The sequence below is a fragment of the Magallana gigas genome, chromosome 10, assembly GCF_963853765.1.
Source record: "Magallana gigas chromosome 10, xbMagGiga1.1, whole genome shotgun sequence".
Lineage (NCBI taxonomy): Eukaryota > Metazoa > Mollusca > Bivalvia > Ostreida > Ostreidae > Magallana > Magallana gigas.
In genome coordinates, this window is record NC_088862.1 from 12,074,376 (window position 1) to 12,099,278 (window position 24,903).

General features: G+C 32.2%; 1 protein-coding gene across 11 annotated transcripts in view; it reads right to left on the reverse strand.

Moving 5' to 3' along the window:
- LOC117683412 (uncharacterized) overlaps positions 1–24,903 on the reverse strand; it is a 36,815-nt gene that overhangs the window by 5,912 nt on the left and 6,000 nt on the right. For 4 of the 11 annotated variants that reach the window (XM_066073894.1, XM_066073893.1, XM_066073897.1 and 1 more), the window contains exons 2-4: positions 6,188–6,443; positions 3,201–3,282; positions 1,849–1,985 (exon numbers count right to left, since the gene is read on the reverse strand). Coding sequence is in view for 7 of the 11 variants with exons in the window: in XM_066073890.1 (XP_065929962.1) it covers positions 1,845–1,881 (37 nt within the window). In the remaining 4 variants the exon portion in view is untranslated. Of the gene's footprint in view, positions 1–1,844; positions 1,986–3,200; positions 3,283–6,187; positions 6,444–24,903 lie in introns of all 11 variants that reach the window. The other 7 variants (XM_066073891.1, XM_066073887.1, XM_066073892.1 and 4 more) reach the window with 5 other exon arrangements.

A 24,903-nucleotide genomic window follows, 5' to 3' on the forward strand; every position in this document is an offset into this window, starting at 1 on the left:
TTAGAATGTCAGGAGCGCATTTCATTATGTCCTTTGAAAATCAGTACTAAGATTTTAAAGATTTCTTATACGTTTGATTTTATGTTAATTTGTATACGGTTAGATTTAATCAATTTACATCTTTATATAATATTATTTTGTTTTATTTAAATTAATATATTTGTTTCAGTAATTATTCTTCAAAGGGGTTCTTCTATAAAATGACAATATCTATATTTAAGTTTCGCGTTTTTTTGCGAAAAGTTTCTCGTCAATTCTCGAAAAAAAAACCCCGCGTTTTATCACGAAAGTTTCGCGTTTATTTGCAAAAGTATCGCTTTTTATCGCAAAAGTTACGCGTTTTTTCGCTAAATTTCGCATTTATTTGCGATAGTTTCGCGTTTATTCGCGAAAGCAACGCGGTTATATCTCGAAAGTTACGCGTTTATTTGCGAAAGTTTCGCGTTATTCGCGAAAGTTACGCGTTATCTCGCGAAAGTTTCGCGTTTATCTGCGAAAGTTACGCGTTTATTCGCGGAAGTTTTGCGTTTTATCGCGAAAAAAAAATTTTTTTTACCTACAAAAAATGAGCTCAATGGGCTTTTGTACAAAATAAATTACCTCAAAATAACTAGAAATTTCAATTTAAACTTAAATTGATTTGGACTTGTAGCATTTTTTTACTTGTTCAGTTTCGTGATCAAGAAATTAGTCATCAAGTTTACCTTTAATATCTAAACACGGTTTATAAACCTATAAACTTTTATTTTAGAAAGAAAAATGTTATGTATTTTAGTATTTGAAACAGAGATTTTCCTCTTAGGAAGATCAATATAGTCTAAAAATAGACAAGACCATCGAGCTCTCACTGACAGCAGTTCTAATTACTTCAATGGGAGGGGGTTTGTGTGTGTAAATCTGTAATTGTTTTAACAATTTCCGAACCTTTCAGATTTGTTAACACGTGAGGGCTTGGCTTCTTTATTGGTAAATATTAACAAACGTTTTGGAAAAAGCAAATCAAGAATAATGTATCACAAGTGCTTTTCCTAGTTTTGTTTCATTACGATTTTCAAGTATGGGATTAGTAACTAAGGCTTACTTTTATATGTAAAGTTTAATTTTTCAAAAAAGGTTTAAAAAATCATTCACACAAAATTTTGACAAAAGGTGATATTAAAATAAGAATTTTTTTTTAAAGTTTGGTGAATATCCACAACAAAACGGTGTTGATTATTAGAATGAGTTTTTCTATTCTAACCAATGCAGACAAAAAGCTGATTATGGAAGTAGAGAAGCTTTATACATGTAGTTAAAGGAAAATGGTGCACAGTCAAAATAACACATACACATCAAGTTGTGTTTAAGATAACCATACATATTTAAAAGGGCTGAATGGTCTTCGCCATTTTTAGATTATGTTGATCATCTAAAGAAAAATAGCTCTGAATAAAAATACAGTCAATTTTTTAATGCTAATATATAAAAAAAAAATTAACTTTACAGATTAAAAGCTTAAAAATGAGATTAAAAACTTTAATGTAGATCTAATGGATAATTTAAGCACCCATGCAGCCTCCTTTTTTGTGAATCCCATTTAAACTGCTTAAAGGTTTCCTACTTACCAATTTAAAATACTTAAATCCAATGCATAATCGCGGCGATTTAATTTCGCGATTTATTCGGAATATTCTGATTTGAAACGGCTAACTTTTGCGACAGAAGACTCATCCAGTCTTGTTTTCATAATATCCATTTGTCAAAAACCGGTTTACGGCGGGAAATTTTCGCGATGATCAGGCTCTCGCAAACCTAGCGAAAAAATCCCGCACGCAAATAAAAAAAGTTTTTTTGACAATACTCACTTACTTGACTTAGCCTATTTAAACCCCTATAGAGCATGGATCACTGGCAATTCTTTTCCAATTCTCTCTGTCTTTTAAAAGTTGATGGGTGTTGTTCCAGCTATGTCCTTCCTCGATTTTCACTATTTATAATACACTCTCCTATAAATAAACGAATAAATAAACTTTAGACAACTACGAACACTCTGAAAAGCAATACAAAATTCGGCCAAACCAATATAATTTCTTGTTTGTCGATCATCCAGTGAAATAATGTACAAGCGGGTTGGCGATTAAATGACAGAAGTTTTAAGGCTGTACGTAAATAAATTTGTGCAGACAATTGTATTTTTTCTACTTGTTTCTGATTTATAGAATAAAACTATTTAATTAAATTGCAAAAAAATAAGGCGGAAATAAAAGAGAAAATAGTGCAGAATTTCCTGGATGCAGGAAATTAATAACTAATTATTTTAGTTTTATTTGAATAAGAGCGCGCGGGGTCCGACGAACAAGAAATTATATTGGTGTGGCCTTAGAAACATGCTGTACAATTTTTGATTTGCTTAAATTTCCTTCATCAAGAAATCGGTTACCTCATACTTAATTATTCATTTTCATCTTTTAAATGTTAATGTCTTAGTGACATGCAGAGTTTTCTGAATAACAGGTTTTTGTAGCAAAATTAAATGTTTAAAAGCTCATATTTTATCGAAATCCCTTGTTTTCAAATGTGTAGTGAAGCTAAAAGTCTACTGGGATTGAATGCAAACAGTGTACCTCTAACTAAAATAATGATGTACACTAAACAAAACAAAGTGCTCATTCTGATAGATAGAACAATTTGAAACTTACAAAATGAAAAAAAATGTGAAATTGTCAACATTTCCTCAACTAACTGTTATGTCATTTCATCAACAGTACAGATAAAATAAGACAATACCGACTGAAATCAATTATCCGTGAGGAAATATCAAGACAAGCTTTTGGTATATTTCTGCGCATGCTTCATGTTAATACTTTTTTGCGATTGATATTAGTCTTAAATTGCATTTTCCAAAGCAAAAGCACTTTAAATGGGTGGATAGACTTTTGAAGAGCCGTGAACTCGAGGGTGTTGGTGTTTTGATCGTCTGAACGAAAGGAGATATTCACTTTACACAGGATGAAGCTCTGCCATTCAGTCAACTGAATGCAAATATTAACTGAATGGTCTGGGAAGGTGACCGAATGGCATAGCTTTGCCATTCAGTCACCTTTCAGTTACCGCTTAGTAACATTCCAGTTGACTGAATTGCACAGCTTCGTCCAGTGTTGGATCGTCTGTGTTTATTTTGTATAGTACAAATATGTTTTAAAAAAATGTACTACGTAGACCTTTAGAACATTGGCTCACTGTATAATATCAGGTATCGTCATTTTGAGCACTGAGGTGTGTATTGTCACTTGGAAGTAAACACTGAAAGTTAAAAATACTATACATGAATGCAACAACAACCTCTTCCTTAAACATGCTTCGTTAATATTTTGAAAAGTTGTTCAATATTTATTTTTTATCAAATACATATTGAAAGTACAGTTTGCGAGCTATTAAACAGACATTTCTTTTTTCAAAATGATTCCCAGGAACAATATTTACGGAGGTATTTCAACAAGGCCTGGCTTCCCCACTTTTGAATAATTTTCTCAATTTCCAGGTCATGTGACTTTAAGGTCTCTGTAATGTCGGGGAATCGTTTTTGATTTTTATCAATATGCAGCATTGAAAAAATACTGCCACTCAGGAAAAAATATTTAAAACCACTGATACACAAGTAACATTGATCCATTTCTAAATGAAAATGAGGGCAGTGATTCAGAACGAAACAATCATTGTGTGACACTAAAGATATTAAAAGCAAAGAAAAATAACGAACAAGATAAATACGATGACAACAGAGTGGCATGGAATATTTCATTCAATTTATTTTTTTCTCTCCCTCTTACATGTTACCGTAAAACCACAAATTTGGGGAAACTCCCTCAGTTTAATTTATCAATAAGTGTAAATTTAATTGAGCATTTATTATGATGAACAATTTCTGAAAAATTACTGAATGCATGTGCAATATTATGCAGCTATTAATACTCGGCCACAACTTTCACATCAACCACACTGCAGCGTAAATAACCAATGTAGAATGTCGAAAATGAGTGAAACTCTCGAACTCAAAGCGCGTGATTCCTATAATTTCGTTTCTCAGATGGTCTGTAAATGTTTTTCTTCAAATAGTTTTTACTAATCATATACAGAAAGGCACACAGTCCGTAATCAGTGTATTTATAAAGTTTTATTTGCTTCATTGCTTCATTTTAAAAAATCTAACATAAAATCATAGGAGTGACCCGGAATTGGAGACATGTTTTTGCAGTTCAAAATTGCTGAGAATCATGAACCTTTTAGTAGTTTCAAAACAATAACATTAATGTTTGATTTTTTCAACTAATGGGAACTAATAATAAGATGCTTGGGGTTCATCATATGTGTTTTTGCCTATCAAATTACATTTTTTACCTTTTGTAAACACTAATTCTATAAATAAAGTTGTGTGAAAAAATCACTAAAATCGAATTTTCTCTTATATTAAAATGTCAATATATCAGCGTTTGGGTCAGTTTATATCTTTATATAGAAATATTTCAATGTTGGAAGCATAAAAACTAATGATATATCTTCATAATTAAGGAAAAATAGATGAAATGCAAGGTAAGCAATATTTAGTTTAAATATTTATTCCAATTTCGTAGTATTAGCTGATACACATTCTGATATTCTATCATTTTATATTATCGAAGAGTAGATATTAAACTTCATATCTTAAACAGATGCTTACATAACTGCAGATAAATACATTTATTTTTAATATCCTTTAAGCTGAGGAAAAAGGTAGTGACCTTAACCTGACCTTGTTTCGAAAATAAAAAGATCAAATGTAATTTAACTGATAAAAATCACTTGGTTATATGAACAGTGTGAATGTGTCAAAAATCCGTGAATTTCCTAATATAAAAAGAAGGTCTAATAACGAGAAAAATCCTTCCTTAAATTCAATCATCTGATATCCTTATTTATATGCTTCTCTTTGACTTGATATAATACCTCTGTCTGTTACTTCAGGTCTCTAGGTTTATGTATGGCTATCATACAACTATAGAGCATCAAATAATAGATGTATTATATTTAATGCGTTGCCTTGAATTTTGGATAAAAACCAAACTGCTGAACTCAACCTTTTCATCGCCGGTAACGATTTTAATTGAACTAGGTTTCCCAACGAGGCATGGCGAATAATGATTTGACTTTTTCTATACAGCCACACTGCTGATAATGGGGATGTAGAATTCGTGTAAGCTAAAAACAAAACCGATAAAAATTAATCACATAGAAAACGATATTATTATTCAGGATATTCAACTGAGTGGAGTTTTACAGAAAAATATAGATATTAATGTAGTTTTAAAACACCAATTAAAGTGAGAGGGTTAGTTCCTGCATTTTTGCTCGTTTTTAATGCCATTTTATTGTCCGAAGAACTGATCCAGAATCATATTCAGTACAATAAATCACACAAGAAAAAAAAAATACCGTTTAATATCTTTTATTTTGCGGCCAAATATTAACTTCTAAATTTTGCTATTTCTCACATATATTATGTCATTTTAGTGACTGTACAACTTAGTACAATACGCTCTAAAAAATAAACCAAAAACGTCGTTCATCTGATGGGACTAAATACGGTCAATACTAGTACCCCACCTTGTTCTTATCAAATTACATGCTATTTATAGTTGTGATTAAGTTTTATGATACTAAACTACTTTTTAAAAGAGAAATGATGATCGATTTCATGAACACTTTTGAATGACTACATATTATTCATTCATTAACTTTAGAATATTTACATTGTCAAAAATAAAAGAACTTCAAAAGAAAAATTGTATTTTTGGTAGATCCACAATATATTAAAGGACTTGCAAAGAGTTATTAAATTATTGACATGTTTGCTTGTGTGTTCAACATTGTATTGTTTTGATTAACGACAATTCTAAACAACTGCATTTAGATGATTGATAATCTTAACATAAAATGCGTAAGGATGAAATAAGTGTAAACTGTTCACGTAACTCGGGTGACTTTTTTTTTGCTTTTATACCAAAGAATTCTATTGTTAACATTTACAAATATCTCTGATAATCATTTAACCAATTATTATTAATATTTAACAAATTAACTATTTTTTTATTTAAATAATTAAACATTTAACTAATCATTTATTGCAAACCTTACTTATGAAAGTGGTTAAAAATACGTAAGTCATTCCTACCGTTGACTAAAACGTTACAACAAACGAAAAGTCGTTTTTCTATTTAAGTGAAGGCTGCATACAAATACAAATATTTGGACGTTGGAGACCGAATCAAGCAACTGTTATGGTTCCGTCATAGTTACTTTGAAAAGATTGATCTTTTGCGTCCCACTTATCAATTCAGCATGGCTGGTATCTTCTCTAGCCAAGGGTGACAATGTTTTTTTTCTATAAACACCGTTGACCGTCACTCTTGGCTAACGAAAAAGCATGGCTAAAAAAAAAAATTATGCACTTAAAGGGGCATGGTAACGATTTTGGTCAAAAATTATATTTCCAATTTTAAAATTTACAATGCCTTAGAGAGGCATTTTTAATAGGCAACCGAAATTTGAGTGTCATTTGTTAAATTTACAGAGTTACAGAGCTTGAAATTCTTCACCGAGTCAAAAAAGCGTTTGTTTACATTTTGAACGTTGAAGTAAAATTTTCAGGTTTAAACCTAAAATAAATGTGCTAAATGTTAGGAACTGTTTGTCTATGCTTAAAATAAATAAAAAGATAGACAAATAAGCTGGAAAAAGATTTTTACTGGTATATTGAACTTATGTAAACAAAAACAGGGCACGAGCCTTGTTTACATGACAAAGAATTGTGAGTCCTGTATCTTCCATCTAACTCTACAAATGACTCTCAAATGTTATTAAGTCTTTAGAAATGCATTTCTAAAGCATTGTAAATAATAAAAGCCTAAAAAGAGAATTTGACCAAAATCGTGACCATGTCCCTTTAAAGTCGGACCATCTTTCTTTAAGTGCGCTTAATGAGGTTGGCACCTGAAATAAGAGTGATGTCAATCATCCTAAAAACCACTTGGAAATAAAGATGGAGACCTAAGATCTTCAATTAATTTCTATGTAGCCCATGTCACATGCCAATTTTGACAATATAGGATCCCAAACAGGAATGATGATTTTCTTAAAATTTTGGCTAACATTTGACATGGAAATTGATATCTTGAAGAAATCAAACAAATTTAAATAGTTTGAACAATTATTTAATTATGAATTTAATACAGTAAGAAGTTGAACACATGCAGTGACCAAGAAAGTAAAATCTAAGTCAAAAGTTTACAAATTCTTGCTTTACTGGAGGCTTCAAAGGCCAGTACATAATGAACACAACAAGAAATATTACATATGTAATCAAATTATAACGCAAATAAAATAAATTATAGTAATGTTATCTTTCCAAAACTTTGCATACAAATATACATACGTTTAATGTTTCATTAAAGTTAAAGCAAGTAGGGGTCACTTCTAAAAGAAAATAGAGATATAGCATGAAATAAGCTAATTTTAGACCAAAATTAGAGTTATTCTTTCTTAACTTCTATGAAATATAAGCTAAATATGCCAAAATAAATATATATCGAAAACAATTTCATAATATTGTTTTATATGTTTTTAGAACATCATGAATATATTGTAATTACTACAAAAACTATCTAGAAGTTTTGTTTGTGCTGAAAATTAGGAAGCTAAAGTAACAGTACTCTAAAACTAGTGAGTTATGAAAATTGTTCGTTTTCTTCTTGAAAAAATTCCGCAACAAAATATAGTCCCTTACTAAACTCTGTACAAATTTAATTTTCTAAAACAGTCTATTCAATAAAGTTTATGTGGCATTGCAAAATAAAAATACACTATTAGAAGTAATATGTGATGCAGAATATTCAGACCCAATATTCAGACTAGAAGTGGACCAAAATGGCTACTCAAAACCTAAGAAGCGAACCTAGATAAGATGGTATGGGACACTTGTCAATATAAGTATAGATAAAAGTACATTAAAACCAAAATACTTTCACCGGTTTAGAATTTGACCAAAGATGTGCCGTAAAATTGTTTATAAAGGTAAATCCCCAGCGGGATTCGTACTGATGGCTTACAGAAAAATAGTCAACGAGCTAAGACACGGTGCTACGCTGTTTTTTTTTCAGATTTTTGGAAAGGAAAAGGAATCAAAATTATACCTGATGTTATTGTTTATTTCGATAAAAAAAGGAAGTCACAATATGCAAGTGTCCCATCGCAAATAAAGAAATGAAGGGTTAAGTCCATCAAGTAAAGAGATTTAGGGTCTAGTCCCCTTGGTATCGCGCCTGTTTTTACTTTTGATGAAAAAAGAAATTCAACTAGACTCTTGTTGCTATAGCAACTAAAAGGTCTTCCTATCCTCATGTATTAATCTGTACAAAAAATCCATTTATCTTGTAAACAGAAAATGGATTTCATAAATACTGTAAAGTAATTCCCAAGAAATACAAAAAGACAGAATGTCAATTTTTTAGTACTTTCTGTTTTTGTCTCGGGACCGGAAACAAACGAACAGAAGTGATTAAGAAATTGAAAATACATATTTCAGTACATTTACCTACGATACGTTAGTGTTCATCACATTGAGTTAAATGTTTAAAAAATCTAAAGTTAGAAAAAAAACTTCTATTGCTTGAACGCTTCGGGTGAGAACCGGAAGTGACGTACGAACCAAATGAAACCCGTTAAACACATGTTCAATCAAATGTCCATTATCCATAGAAGTGTTGTGTCTTGATCTCTCACAGTTTCTGAGATCTTGTGGGTAGTTTGTTTTTAAAAAAGAAGGCTACCTGAGATATTTGAGATGTCTCAGTGGATAGATCTTTTTTACGATTTTTTTATCGAGTGTAGATGACCTTTTGGGTTTTTATAGCTTAAATGTTACTTCATTGCTAAATCACCAACATATTTTTAAAAAATCAAAATTTGGTGACTTCCTGTGACGACCGGAAGTTACGCCGGATAAAATGAGATAATGTGAACACATGTACATACATAGGTCTATAATCCCACAAAGTTTGGTTGTTCAAATCTTCACCATTTTCGAGATCTCGTCGAAATAAGGATTTTTGTCTCGGCACAGGAAACGTGCAAACGGAAGTGCTAAATGAAAATTAAATTTGTTACTTTTTGTTTACTTGCCTATTTTACATTATTATTTATCAAAGTTGCTAAAACTATCGAGTGAAAACAGTTAAACAGATAAGCAGCTTGATTTGATTAAATTCTTCCGGTGTAAACCGGAAGTGACGGACGACAAAATGAAACTGTTTAAACATATTTTCAATCAAATGTCTATCATCCATGAAAGTTTCGTTTCTTGATCACTTATAGTTTCTGAGATCTTGCGGGTACAAAATATGTTTTTAAAAAGCGTCCTGAGATAATCGAGTTATATCACCGGAAGTAGAATTTTTTTGTTTATTTAACATTGCGTAGATGACATATGTAAGGAACTATACTAATATCTTAATTCTACGGAAAATTAATTAAATACGTAAAAATAAAAAATTTTGAAGTGCTTCCGGTGACGAAAGGAAGTTACGACGAACAAAACAAAAATGTTTAAACACATTTACAACTAAAGGTCTATCATCCCTTAAAGTTTGGATGTTCAAATTTTTACTGTTTCTGAGGTCTAGAGGTGAATGGTTTATTTGTCTCGGGACAGGAAACGGACAAACGGAAGTGCTCAATGTAAATTGTATTAAATATTTCTTGTATACTTGTCTTTTGTACATAATTGTTCATTGAGCTTACAACAAATATCAAAGACAAACAGTTAAACTGATAAAGAACTCGATTTGTTTGAATTCTTCCTGTGTGGACCGGAAGTGACGGAAGAAAAAATGGAACTGGTTTAACACATTTTCAATCAAATGTCTACCATCCATGAAAGTTTTTGGGCTTGATCATTAATAGTTTCTGAGATCTCGTGGGTACAAAATGTGTTTTTAAAAAAGCTACCTGAGATACTTGAGATATCTCACCGGAAGTAATTTTTTTTTGTTGATATGTGAAACTGTGATAGATCAAGACACAAAACTGATATATATTATATCCATTTTCTGTTTACAAGATAACTGATTTTTTGTGCAGATTAATACATGAGGAACGGAAGACCTTTTTGTTGCTATAGCAACAAGAGTCTAGTGTTTTTTTTTATTAAGGTCTTCCGTTGGAAACGGAAGACCTTATTGTTTTTGCTTTGTTTCTTTTCCTCTATTATTAAGGTCTTCCGTTGGAAACGGAAGACCTTATTGTTTTTGCTTTGTTTCTTTTCCTCTATTATTATTATTATTTTTTTTTTCTCCCACGTTTTCTCGAAAACGCTTCAGTCGATTTTGATAAAACTTTCAGATCTTGTTTATGACAACATTTGTAAGAAAAGTACGTGGGATTTTTTTGGTCGTCACTTCCGGTCCCGAGATATTAAAGATTTTTTGTTTTTGCTTGTTCACGAGTTTTCTCCAAAAGTATTTAAGATAGAACTTTCAAATTTTCAGAGATCGTAGAGAGTGAACGGCCGCAGTGTACTACGCATATCCGAACGTCTGCCGTCACTTCCGGTCGTCAGCGGAAGGAAATGAAAAACCTTAATTTTTCAATTTTTTGAACTTGAATTTTTTTTATGTTACTATTCGATAGAGACACTCTAAAAACCTCTGAATATGAAATCTGTTTTAAAATCGATCCATGCATTCTCGAGATTTTGGGCTCCAAAGTTCTGAAGCGAGAGTCCGCGTAGCTCAGTCGTTAGAGTGGTGGACTTGTGTCCAGGCGACCCGGGTTCAGTCCCCGAGTGCCGATTATTTGTTCTTGCTTAACTGTGTTTTGTTTAACGATTTTATCTTTATAATGATGGATTTGAATGTTTTCCGTTTTCTTTTTGTCATAAATAAAAATAATAGCGGCTTTTTTTCAGTACAAATATAGAGCTCTTTTCTGTCAACTGCTCGCTAAATTCGGACGATTGTCGCATTGCCGGCATCAAAGACATGCCGCCGAAGCACCCCTGCAGTTTGACCGCATTAGAGTTCACTGGATCGCTTTGCCGGCATCAAAGAAATGCCGCCATTTCAATGATTGTATACACACAACATTTAGCAATGCACCAACGTTTTTAGTATTTCACATGGCTTAAAATGAAAGGTTGTTTTGTATTTATTCAAACATTTAGATATGTACATGTATGCATGTATACATGCGTTTATTGACAAATGTTGCGTTTATATTGAATTCCTCAACACTAAAATCTCTCTCTCTCTCTCTCTCTCTCTCTCTCTCTCTCTCTCTCTCTCTCTCTCTCTCTCTCTCTCTCTCTCTCTCTCTCTATAAAAGATCTACTACAGGTAACATGGAGTAATGAGGCTAGAGGCTAATGTACATTTGACGTCAAAAAAAGTAAATACGTATTTTTTTCTAGTTTCGGGATATTGTCTACGGATGTTATTTTTTGAAATTCACTGTTCAATGATTTAATAACAAATCTATTGACTGTCTGGGATTTAAAAAAAACCGATTTTTATTATCAACTGAATGCTTAACATTGGTCATTTAGACATAACACTTGGGTATCGTTTGGATTCGGGAAAATGGGGAATAAATAATCTTACTATATTTCTAATGATGTAGGTTATTTTATTTGCTGACTTACCAGAATTTTTTATTATGCAGTTATTGTCGGCAAAGAAAAACTTGAGACAAAAAGAAATATAATACATATGAAAAAGCAGATAAAACAATTATAAATTTCTTTATCAAATCTGAGACGTAAATGTTATTTATGTCTCTGATCAAATCGATTTCTGATTAATCTCTCTCTCTCTCTCTCTCTCTCTCTCTCTCTCTCTCTCTCTCTCTCTCTCTCTCTCTCTCTCTCTCTCTCTCTCTCTCTCTCTCTCTCTCATCATACATATGTAGTGTTTAGCATGTAAATGTTATGGCATTTTATATATTTTATTTCTGAAAACTTTAAAAGTAAAAAGTAAATCCATAAATTGCGTTTGATGTAAGATTTTAAAAGATTATTGCAAATGTTTCTCGACTTGTTGCAATACTGCTGTTGTCATAGGCAAAATCCCATCGTGAGCTCTGGACCGGTAAATGTCCGAGTAAAAATAAACTGGCGACTTCGAGAGAATAATGCGTATATCTCCCCTATTGTAAGACCCATCAAGTTATATTTGTTGGACTAATAGTCATACAATAATTGCTGTATCTAGAAATGAAACGGAGGCGTGACGAGTGCCCGCAAGGGCACGAGGTCACGGCCCCGTTTCATTTAAAGATACAGCAATTATTGTATGACGATTGGTCCAGCAAATGATTTGTGGCACGCCTACTTTCACGAGCTGCATTTTTCGCGCAGCATTTCAGTTTGGACCGCTTTGACAGATGGACGTAGATTTCCTTGAGGATGAATTCAAAATTGAAAAGATCGACGACTTGACATCATCTCAAGTTTGTGACGAAATGGAAGCTTTCGACGGATTACTGAACATGAGCGTTACGTAGACGCTTGCAGAGTACGAAACAGAATTGGATCATCTCCGAGTGTTCCGTTTTTCCGGAAACATCTGCAACTGCCCATAGTAAAGAGGAGCCCATGAGCAAGAGGCCTAAATTCCCGTTTGGATAATTTAAAAACTGCAACGTTACGTTTCAGTTATAAAGTATAGTTAGTAGCCAGATAGGTTGTTAAACTAAACGAAACGTATTTTTTTTTTCATTTTTGTTGTTGAATTTTATGTTGTCTGTGTTAAAAATTACACAAGAACGTTCAGCAGCAGTTCAGGTGTTTATGGAGAAGAATTTGAGTTTAGAGTTGTTTTGAAATTGATTAAAGCATAAGTTTTGTGGAAGTTTGCTTCTTCTTTTTTTCAGTGTACAATAATTCAAAAATTATTGTACGGTACTATCACCATGCCTTCTTTCATACAGAACAATAACTTGTAAATTCTAAAGTTATTGTACGGTGATAAGCCACGCCTACTCGGGTGAAAGACAAGTATTGGAAATTATTGTACACCAGTCATCAAAGGAAAAACGCCGCATAAGTGCCACAACTTAAAATTCGGCAGGAGTGTATCTCAGACATTACTTTTATGAAAAATACATGCACGTTGCGAGTGTTTTAAAGATTAATTGATTTTTTAGGATTTTGAAGCGAGCTGGTAGTTTTCTATCTGGGTCAGAGTTCGACCTCTTTCTTTATGTATGGTTTCTTTGAAATTAATGTTGAAATGGGCTTGGCCCCTGTGCAGCCACGTAATATTTCTGTTGCATGTATATTTCTTTTTTTCCGTTTAGTCTGAATCTACGATAGCGTGTGAACTACTTATGAATGTTAGAACTGTGGAAATTACTGCATCAAATTTTTACCGAATAGATTTACGTGTTACTGATTTCGTTAATTCTACATTTATAAAGATTCTATCAATCCTGCTGAAATAAAACAGTCAAACATAATAGTAAACGACACGAACAAAAATTCTCAACACTGAAATACATGGGTAAACTGCATCAGTCATTGTTTTAGGACTTCCCCTAATAGTTGTTACACGAATCCGAGATCCACACCTCAAAATTCTATTTTCGATTTATTTACGACGAAAATCAAGCTCGGGTCTTTTCACCCCCCTCCAGACAAAAACACGCGTCAATATTTCAAATGACCTCGCACTGTTACCAAACCTAAATAGTCAGACATCTTACACTTTGTTTTTCATCTCATACAAAAACTTCTCCCGGGCGAAAACGCCCCAAATTCAAACACAAATTCGGGAATTATTTCGCGTCAGCCATGTTTTGAGACACCTGCAAAGGCTGTGTGTTCTAATCTCGCCGGAGCCAAGATTTGTTCTTTCTCTCTATTTCTTTCTCTGCTTTTTATTTAATTTTCTAACTAAAATAATCAACATAAAAGGGTTGTTGGACTGTAGTACAAGTTGAAAAACACTCTTCAATTAAGATTTAGACAAATACAGTCTTTTATTATTAGGGTCTTCCGTCTTCAGCGGAAGACCCTTCTATTCTTATTGTTATTAGGGTCTTCCGTTTACAAAGGAAGGCCCTCTTTTTTTCTTCGGTTTCTTTTTATTACAGGTTATTAGACCTGTTATTAAGTCAATAGACCTCTTATTTAATATGAAATAAAATGGGACTGGTCCTTAAAATTAAGGATCCTACAGGTGTATAATCCTTCATCCATCGCTCTTTTAGATCACATCTGCATTTCCTGATATGTTTCGTTGATGAAGATAAAAGGCAAGGTCATTTCCTCTTCTAAAAATCGGACGGAAGACCTCCTCGTTGCTCGCAACGAGATCGTGTCTAGTTATTATTATTTTTTCCCAAGTTTTTGTCCAGAAGATTTCTCAGAGATGACTGGATAAATTTATCTGAAATTTTCTAAAATGAGAGAGAATGACAATATCTCGAGATGATTTTTTCATTTTGTCAAAAATCATTTCCGGTCGTCCGTTTCCTGTCCCGCGTTGAAAAAGCTTGTATCAACGAGATCTCGGAAACGGTAAAGACTTGAACATCCAAACTTTGTGGGATGATAGACCCATAGCTGTAATTGTGTTTAAATTATTTTGTTTTGTTCGTCGTAACTTCCGGTCGTCAACGGAAGCACTTCAAAAATAACTTCTTTTTTGCATAATATTCTTTTTCCATAAAATAAATATATAAGTATAATTCTATGGATAGGTTATCTATGCGATGTTTAGTCAACAAAAAAATTCTACTTCCGGTGAGATATCTCAAATATCCCAGGTAGCTCTTTTGAAACACATTTTGTACAAACGAGATCTCAGAAACTATAAGTGATCAAAGCACAAAACTTTCATGGATGATAGACATTTGATTGAAGATGTGTTTAACCGGTTTCGTTTTGTCTTCCGTCACTTCCGGTCCACACAGGAAGAGTTCAAACAAATAAAGCTATTTATCAGTTAAACTGTTTTCCTTTTATATTTGTAGTGAAGTCGATGAAAAATTAAGTAGAAAGGGCAAGAACAAAAAAAATATTAATTACAATTTAGATTGAGCACTTCCGTTTGTCCGTTTCCTGTCCCGAGACAAAAAACCTTGATTCCTGGAGATCTCAAAAACGGTAACGACTTGAACGATCAAACTTTGTGGGATGATATACCTATGTATGTACATGTGTATACACTATTTTGTTTTGTTCGGCGTAACTTCCGGTCGTCACCGGAAGCACTTAAAAAATTTGTTTTATTAATTTTACATAAAATGAAAATATCAGTATACAATCTTACATATGTCATCTATATAATGTTAAATTGGCAAAAAAATTTTACTTCCGGTGAGATATCTCAAATATCTCTATGTAGCTTTCCTTTTTACAAATTTGAAGTCCGCGAGATTTTCGTCATTGTAAGTGATTGAGACACGAATCTTTCATGATTGATAGAATTTTGATTGGGGATGTGTTTAACGGGTTTAATTTTGTCAACTGTCACTTCTGGTTCTTACCGGAAGGGTTTAACCAAATCCTGTTTTTAACAAGTTTAACTGACTTTCTTGGAATTTCATCTAGCCTGAAAAACAATGATGTACATTAAGCAAATGTACGAGAAATACCAGTTTTTGTTTTTATTAATCACTTTCGTTCGTCCGTTTCGGCCCTGAGACAAAAAATATTGTTTGAAAGAGATCTTAGATTTGGCAGAGACGTGAACAACCACACTATGAGGAAAGATTGACATATGATTGTACAAATGGTTAACATTTTTGTTTAGTTCGGCGTTACTTCCGTTCGTCACAGAAAGTACTTCAAAATTGATTTCTTTTTCATTCTCGTTGTTTTACATGTAAGTAACGTCTTGATATATCATTCACAATAATTATTATATCCACTTTTTTTTCTATGTGAGAGAAGCAATGTCTTACAGTTAAATTGATACATGTATATCAAAACGGGAGACCTTTTTGTTGCTTTTGCAACAAGAGTCTAGTTATTTTTTTTTTGTCCGTTTTTTGTCCACAAGATTTCTCAGAGATGGCTGGATAGATTCTCTTGAAATTTTCAGGACTGATAGAAAATGATAATATCTCTAGGCGTTTTTTTCATTTTTTCAAAGTTCACTTCCTGTCGTCTGTTTCCTGTCCCGCGACAAAAAGCTATGTACAATGAGATCTCAGAAACGATAAAGACTTGAACCTCCAAACTTTGAGGGATGATAGACCTATAGTTGTAGATGTGTTTAAACTATTTTGTTTTGTTCGTCGTAACTTCCGGTCGTCATCGGAAGCACTTCAAAAATAACATCTATGCGATGTTAACTCAACAAAAAAATTCTACTTCCGGTGAGATATCTCAAACATCTCAGGTAGCTTTTTTGAAACACATTTTGTACAAACGAGATCTCAGAAACTATAAGTGATCAAAGCATAAAACTTTCATGGATGATAGGCATTTGATTGAAAATGTGTTTAACCGGTTTCGTTTTGTCTTCCGTCACTTCCGGTCCACACAGGAAGAGTTCAAACAAATCGAACTGTTTATCAATTTAACTTTTTCCATTGATATTTGTAGTGTGCTGGATGAGAAATGAAGTACAAAGGGCAAGTATACAATAAATATTAAGGTATCCGATGTACAATTGACCAAAAAATGATGCCTGGTAAGGTATATATTCAATGTACTCGTTTGATAGGTAAGGATATGTAGTTTCTAAAAATAGATGTTTTTCCCGCCAAATCACTATGGGGAAGTAACTCTAGCTATGCAAATCACGCGTGGTAAAATACTACTTTTCTTTGACGAAAACATGTGTTATCATTAATACTATTTATCAAATGAAAATTGCCAACATATTCTAATAAAAATAAAGTTTTTAAATAAATTGATTACCTTTCCAAATAGCTTTTTTTTTATTTTTGCGAATTTTTTTTTTCAATGACCATGACGACTCACGCGATTCCCCCCCCCCCCCCCCCCCACGTCAGCCGTCGCATTTATAATCCAACGCATATTCCCGTTAACTAGTAATTTTCCGGTTTTCTATTCCTTTACGATTGAGAACTTGTAATTTTAGAATTGAAAATCTAAATTGTTCAGGTTTTTCATTCAGCAAAATGCTTGCACAAAAAATATTGTTACTACTACAACGAAGTCGTGAATTGCGGGTCACATCAGGTGTGTAAAGCGTTACGAACAAAGCGTGCGAGAACCGTGTGAAATGTTTATTAGAATTCATTCCAAACCTTTTACTCGTAGAAAACAATATACATTGTATTATCTTTTACTCAAAATTGTATTTTTTTTTCAAAAAAAAATTAAGTCAGTTTTAAAATGGAGACTGCCGATAAAGTCTGACTACGATGTTTCCGTATCGCTACAATTGTGGAATGCACAATACATCAACATGCTTTACACAGTTATAACAAAATATGAATCAACCATAAATGACGCTGTGATGTTATAGTAAGCATGCATTTTTTACACGATAAGATTGTGTACAAATACCACACATAACATGCATCGGACATGTGTGTATCGGCTATCTGGCTGAACCTGTCAATCAAATTTCGAGTATTTGATTTCATTGGATGGTGACGCGCCTCTTTTATGTAAAAAGCAAAATGAAACGAATTGACTTTAAAGCAATCGGAATCAGTATCTTATAGTATTATTTGAATGATATAAGATCCAGCGATTTTGAAAAAGAGTAAAAAAAATGTACCGTTCATGTACATATATGTAATATGAAATGCGAGGGAAGAAAATTGTTTGAAATCCCGATGAAAAAATGAATCAATGATTAGAAATTCCATTATTTGACTCTTGTTAACTTGTTTACGGAAAATAACAAGGATATGTTTTAACACAATAATTACAATAAACGTGTACAAGCATTTGAACCACGAAATCCGTATGCATGGTACTTATTAAAAATAGTTAGTAGCAAATACGCCGTTATACAAATGTTGGGTCCGAAACACTCTGTATGTATAATGAAATTAGGTATAGAAAAAATTGAACAAATTGAATAGGCCCGTACGATTACCAGACTACCCCAATTCAAGTTGTGCACAGTCACAATATCAACGAATTCAATGATTAAAACGACTTACTCAGTATTTTTCGACGAAATACGTGACTTGTGCACTGCAACTTTTACTCTATATATTAGGAGTTTTTCTTCACGTTATTGCAAGAGCGCCGCGGGAAAAAAATAACGTCATACAACGGCAAATGACGTAAAGCTGCTACAACGTCACAATCACCGTAAGGGGGAAAAGTTAAAATAACTCTTTTTAAAATTAAGAAAAAAAAGTATTGCTTGACTTTATGCATCAATTGTTTATTCTTTATCGTTTATTAGGTCAGATCAAAAATAGTGCAACTTTTTGAAAATTTATTTCCAGCTCCGTAATCTACCGAGCTCATCCCGGAAAATCCCGAGCTCTCTGGTTCAATTGTACATCGGATACCTTAAATACAATCTAGATTGAGCACTTCCGTTTGTCCGTTTCCTGTCCCACGTTGAAAAAGCTTGTTTCAACGAGATCTCAGAAACAGTTAAGACTTGAACATCCAAACTTTGAGGGATGATAAACATATAGCTGTAGATGTGTTTACACTTTTTTGTTTTGTTCGTCATAACTTCCGGTCGTCACCGGAAGCACTTCAAAAATAACTACTTTTTCGCATAAAATTCCTTTTCCTTAAAATAGGTATATAAGTATAAATGTATGCATAGGTTATCTATGCAATGTTAATTCAACAAAAAATTTCTACTTCCGGTGAGATATCTCAAATATCTCAGGTAGCTTTTTTGAAAAACATTTTGTATAAACGAGATCTCAGAAACTATAAGTGATCAAAGCACAAAACTTTCATGGATGATAGACATTTGATTGAAGATGTGTTTAACCGGTTTCGTTTTGTCTTCCGTCACTTCCGGTCCACACAGGAAGAGTTCAAACAAATAAAGCTGTTTATCAGTTTAACTGTTTTTCATTGATATTTGTAGTGTGCTGGATGAGAAATGAAGAAAAAAGGGCAAGTATACAATAAATATTAAATACAATTTAGATTGAGCACTTCCGTTTGTCCGTTTCCTGTTCCGCCTTGAAAAAGCTTGTATCAACGAGATCTCAGAAACGGTTAAGACTTGAACATCCAAACTTTGTGGGATGATAAACATTTAGCTGTAGATGTGTTCACACTATTTTGTTTTGTTCGTCGTAACTTCCGGTCGTCACCGGAAGCACTTCAAAAATAACTCCTTTTTCGCATAAAACTCCTTTTCCATAAAATAGATATATAAGTATAAATGTATGCATAGGTTGTCTATGAACAATTATGTTCAAAAGGCAAGTATACAAAAAACATTCAATACACTTTACATTGAGCACTTCCGTTTGTCCGTTTCCTGTCCCGAGAAAAAAAACCTTATTTCGACGAGATCTCAAAAACAGTGTCGACACGAACAATCAAACTTTGTGGGATGATAGACCTATTAATGTACATGTTTTTTACTCTCTTTTATTTTGTTCGGCGTAACTTCCGGTCATCACCGGAAGCAATACAACAATTTTGTTTTTCTTTATTTATTTCGTTTACATGGAATGAATATATCGGTATACAATCTTAGATGTGTCATCCTTATAATGTTAAATATTCAAATAACTGTTACTTCCGGTGATATATCTCAAATATCTTTATGTAGCTTTCCTTTTTACAAATTTGATGCCTGCAAGAATTTTGTCACTGTAAGTGATTGAGACACGAAGCTTTCATGAATAATAGACATTTGATTGATGATATGTTTAGAGGGTTTTATTTTGTCAACTGTCATTTCCGGTTTTCACCGGAGGGATTCAAATAAATCATGTTTTGAACAAGTTTAACTGACTTTCTTGGGTGTTTCATCTAGCCTGATAAACAGTGATGTACGCTAAGCAAATGTATGAGAAATACTGGCTTTTGTTGTTATTAATCACTTCCGATTGTCCGTTTCCGGTCCCGAGACAAAAATATTGTTTCATAGAGATCTTAGATTTGGCAGAGACATGAACAACCAAACTTTGAGGAAAAATTGACTTGTGATTGTACATATGATTAACATTGATGTTAAGTTCGGTGTTACTTTCGGTCGTCACAGAAAGTACTTAAAAAATTTATTTCTTTTTTATTCTCGTTGTTTTTATTGGAAGTAACGTCTGGATATATCATTCACAATAATTATCATATCCACTTTTTTTTTATGTGAGAGAAGCAATGTCTTACAGTTAAATTGATACATGTATATCAAAACGGAAGACCTTTTTGTTGCTTTTGCAACAAGAGTCTAGTTTTTTCTCCTTTTTTGTCGGCAGAATTTCTCAGAGATGTCTTGATAGATTTCCTTCAAATTTTTAGGGATGATTGAAAATGATAATATCTCGAGGTGTTTTTTTCATTTTTTAAAAATTCATTTCCGGTCATCTGTTTCCTGTCCCGCGTCAAAAAACCTTGTTCCCTCGAGATCTCAGAATCAGCAAAAACTTGAATATCTTTACGCATTACGTTCCTTTTCCATATAATAAATATATAAGTATAAATCTATACATAGGTTATATATGCGATGTTATATCAACAAAAAAATTCTACTTCCGGTGAGATATCTCAATTATCTCAGGTATTTTTTTTTAAACACATTTTGTACCCACGAGATCTCAGAGACTATAAGTGACATAAGCACGAAACTTTCAGGGATGATAAACATTTGATTGAAGATGTGTTTAACAGGTTTCATTTTTTCTTCCGTCACTTCCGGTCCACACAGGAAGAGTTCGAACAAATCGAGCTGTTTATCAGTTTAACTTTATTCCTTTGATATTTGTAGTGTGCTCGATGACTAATTTACAAACGGCATGTATACAACAAATATTGCATACAATTTACATTGAGCACTTCCGTTTGTCCGTTTCCTGTCCCGAGACAAAAAACCTTATTTCGACGAGATCAAAAATGGTGACGACTTGAACAACCAAACTTTGTGGGATGATAGAATTATGTATGAACATGTGTTAACACTATATTTTTTTTACGTTCACAGGAAGTACTTCCAATTTTATTTGTTTAAAAATATTTTGATTATTTAGCATGGAAGTAACATTTTAGCTGTAGAAATACAAAAGGTCATCTACACATGGTAAAACAACTAAAAAAGTTCTACTTCCGGTAAGACATCTCAAATATCATAGGTAGCCTTCCTTTCTAAAAACAAAGTACCCAAAAGATCTCAGAAACTGTGAGAGATCATGACACGAAAATATATGGATGATGGACATTTGATTGAACATGTGTTAAACGGGTTTCATTTGGTCGTACATCACTACCGGTTCTCACTCGAAGCGTTCAAGCAAGAGAAGTATTTTTTTTAAATTTAGTTCTTTTTAAAACACTTTACTCAATTTGATGAAAAGTAACGTACCGTAGGTAAATGTACTAAAATATCTTCTTTCAATTTCTTAAATCACTTCCGTTTGTTCTTTTCCGGTCCGATGACAAAAACTTTTTTTCAACGTGATATTATAACTGACTTTTTGTTTCGTTTAACTTAGAAATAATTTCTTTGGATTCCTTTACAGTATATACTATATCCCTTTTCTGTTCACAGGTGAAATGGATTTTTATGTGCAGATTGATACATGAGGAACGGAAGACATTTTTGTTGCTATAGCAACAAAAGTCTAGTTGTTTTTGTTTTTTGTTTTTGTTTTTTTTGTGTTGTTTGCTTGTTTTTTGTTTTTGTTTGTTTGTATTTAGTTATTTAAGAGCGCAATGCCCGATTATTTCTGTTCTTCTTGAAATAAAATGGAATCGTATTAAAACAGAATTCTTTTTATTCAATAGTGTTAACTGGTCAACTACTGTCCATGCCAGTTCATGAAAATTCTAAACGAGGGAAACATGAATTAAGTATATTCGTAAATAAATGTGAAAAAAACAATTAAAATCGAAATATCAATTCAATTCAGTTCATTCACTCAAACCATGAAATGTACGTGAAGTCTATCAGTAAGTATATATAATATATATTAATATATATATATATATATATATATATATATATATATATATATATATATATATATATATAAAGTAAAATAAGAAAACACGAAAAAACGTTCAATATAGCTTAAGTGCTTTCATTTTAAAATCTTCAGAAGCTTTATAATGGTAACGTAGTAACGTAACGTAAAAAAAACTTGAACGTTGAACGGCAATGTCTATTATGACGTCATAGCTAGATTTAGCGGAAAAAATATAATATGCAACATAGTAGATAATATACAATTCAATACATTATTATTACAGACAGTTCAATTTGGGTTTAAAAATACGGATGGAATGTTTTTCTTTTTCTCTTCTTTGAACGTTACTGTCACTCAACAGTTTGTAAAATGGAAATATCTTAAACTGTTTATTGCCGCAAGTATCCAAATGTTTTAACGGTATCTGTCGATATCCCGGGGTGTTTATGTGTTGTTTATGCACACGCACACGAAGTGGATTGCTTGTTTCCCCAACATAGTACTCGTTGCAGCCTGGACATGTTATTACATATAAAACATTCTTAGTGTCACATGACATGTCCGTCTTAACGATGAATTCTTTTCCGCTGAAGTCGTACTTAGATCCCTCTGTAATATGGTCACAGGTCCCGCATCGTGGGTTTCTACACTTAGTAACTGTGTGTTTAGTATCAAAATGGGAAGTGCACAATATTCGTTTTAGATTTTTAGGCTGACGTCTACTGTTAATGAAGTTCACATCTTTGTAAATTTCTTTCGTGGATTGGTCGTTGATGAGGATATTATTAAACTGATGAATTATTGGCGTAATGTTCATATTTCTTGGATTAAAGGTATGTACAAATGGAATAATATCAATGGATTTTTTCCGGATGTTTACTGGCTAATAATTCCGATCTATCATACCTCCTGTATATTGAACGTTTTTCGTGTTTTCTTATTTTACTTTTTATCTATAACTCGCCGACCACTGTGAATTTTATTGTGTTTATATATATATATATATATATATATATATATATATATATATATATATATATATATATATATATATATATATATATATATATATATATATATATATATATATATATATAAAATAAAAAATAACAGAAAGCCGATTCCTCTACCGGTTTCATTATAATCTTCGGCTTTCTGTTATTTTTTATAATTTAAAATTTAATACTTGTGTGGATAAACTTTACTCAATTTGGATTATATATATATATATATATATATATATATATATATATATATATATATATATATATATATATATATATATATATATATATATATATATATATTTCAGAAATCTGAGGTACATTTTATAAATGAATAGATATATAGTAAATAAATATTAAGTAGGCATAAAAATAATATATATATATAAAATAGGATGAAATAAAATTATGGAGGAAATAACATATGACTGCCATCACGAGAATAGGGCCCTTAATGTCAAAATTTCACTTTTTTGTCAATTCCGATTAGTCAACTCTTTCTGAATACAAATATACAAGGATATCTAAGATCTTGTGTGTTTAAAGCATTTTATGACAATTTTAGTAAGAGATGTTAACACGACTTTAACGTAGCTGGTCGAAAACGTCACGACGTCACGGACGTCAAATTTTCTTTTGTATTAATTTATTCTATACTTCCTTTCATCGTCTTTGTTTGTTTGAAATAGAATTAATAAATGATTTTCTACAATTCTAGATTTCTTACAATTTTAACAAAAGAGAACAAAACATTTTGAATGTCCAGATATAGTTTAAAGTTCTGCAGCTGATCCGGATACACTTCCTATGAATCCACATGCAATAACCCCCCCCCCTTCCCCCTTCACCCGAACATAAGATAGAGGATATTTAAAGAAAACAAATATCAAACATCTCCCCAACATTCAAATATATCAAAGTTATTTAAGCTGCCGAGAAGCAATTAAGCAAACATGTAACAAACATAGATAAAGATAGTCAATTTCGATGCCTATGTTTCTACAATTTTTTAGCATTGTTAAATAACATACATACGTTTATTTTCAAAAATAGAAATATTTATTATTTTTGATCAACCTTTTGCACGGAAATTTTATCGCATATTTACTGATATTACTTCTTAAGTATCTTTATAGTTCTGACGCAAGATTAAAATCAGTAGCTGTTTTTGTAACTCGGAAGTTATATGGTGTTAAATCCTTCTCTTTAATACGTTATTAGCACTTAATTCTTATAAAATTACCGGTGAAAAAAAATCGACTTTGACTGTCTCACTGAAAAGTTACAACAAAAATGTAGACAGTTGATTTGAGCGATTTTGACAAAAAATGGCATCTTTATTTTAATTTTTTAATATTAAATTTACATCCACGTAGTATGATTCCCTCTATTTCTTACGAAAATTGATAGTAATTCACAGCTGTGTAGAAACTGAAATCTACTCGGTCTAGTTCTAACCATGCAGTTTATCGATCGGTAAAAATCTTCAGCAACCTAAGAAAAATCAAGGATTGCACGAATTAATCTTGATGATGCCAAACTCAAATTCCCGTATAAGACGCTTTTGCTACAGCTTTCATCTAACGTACTGGTGTACATTAGCAAGAATTTATTGATTTACTTACTTTTAACGATCAATTCAACTCATTAATTTATCAAAAAAAAAATGTAAATATAAACAATAAAATGCTTTCTTCGGTGATACACGCGAGCAATAAAGATAGTCACATTACAAAACGCGGGTTAGGTTAATTTTTTCGGTATTGATCGTTACTCTCTGTTTATG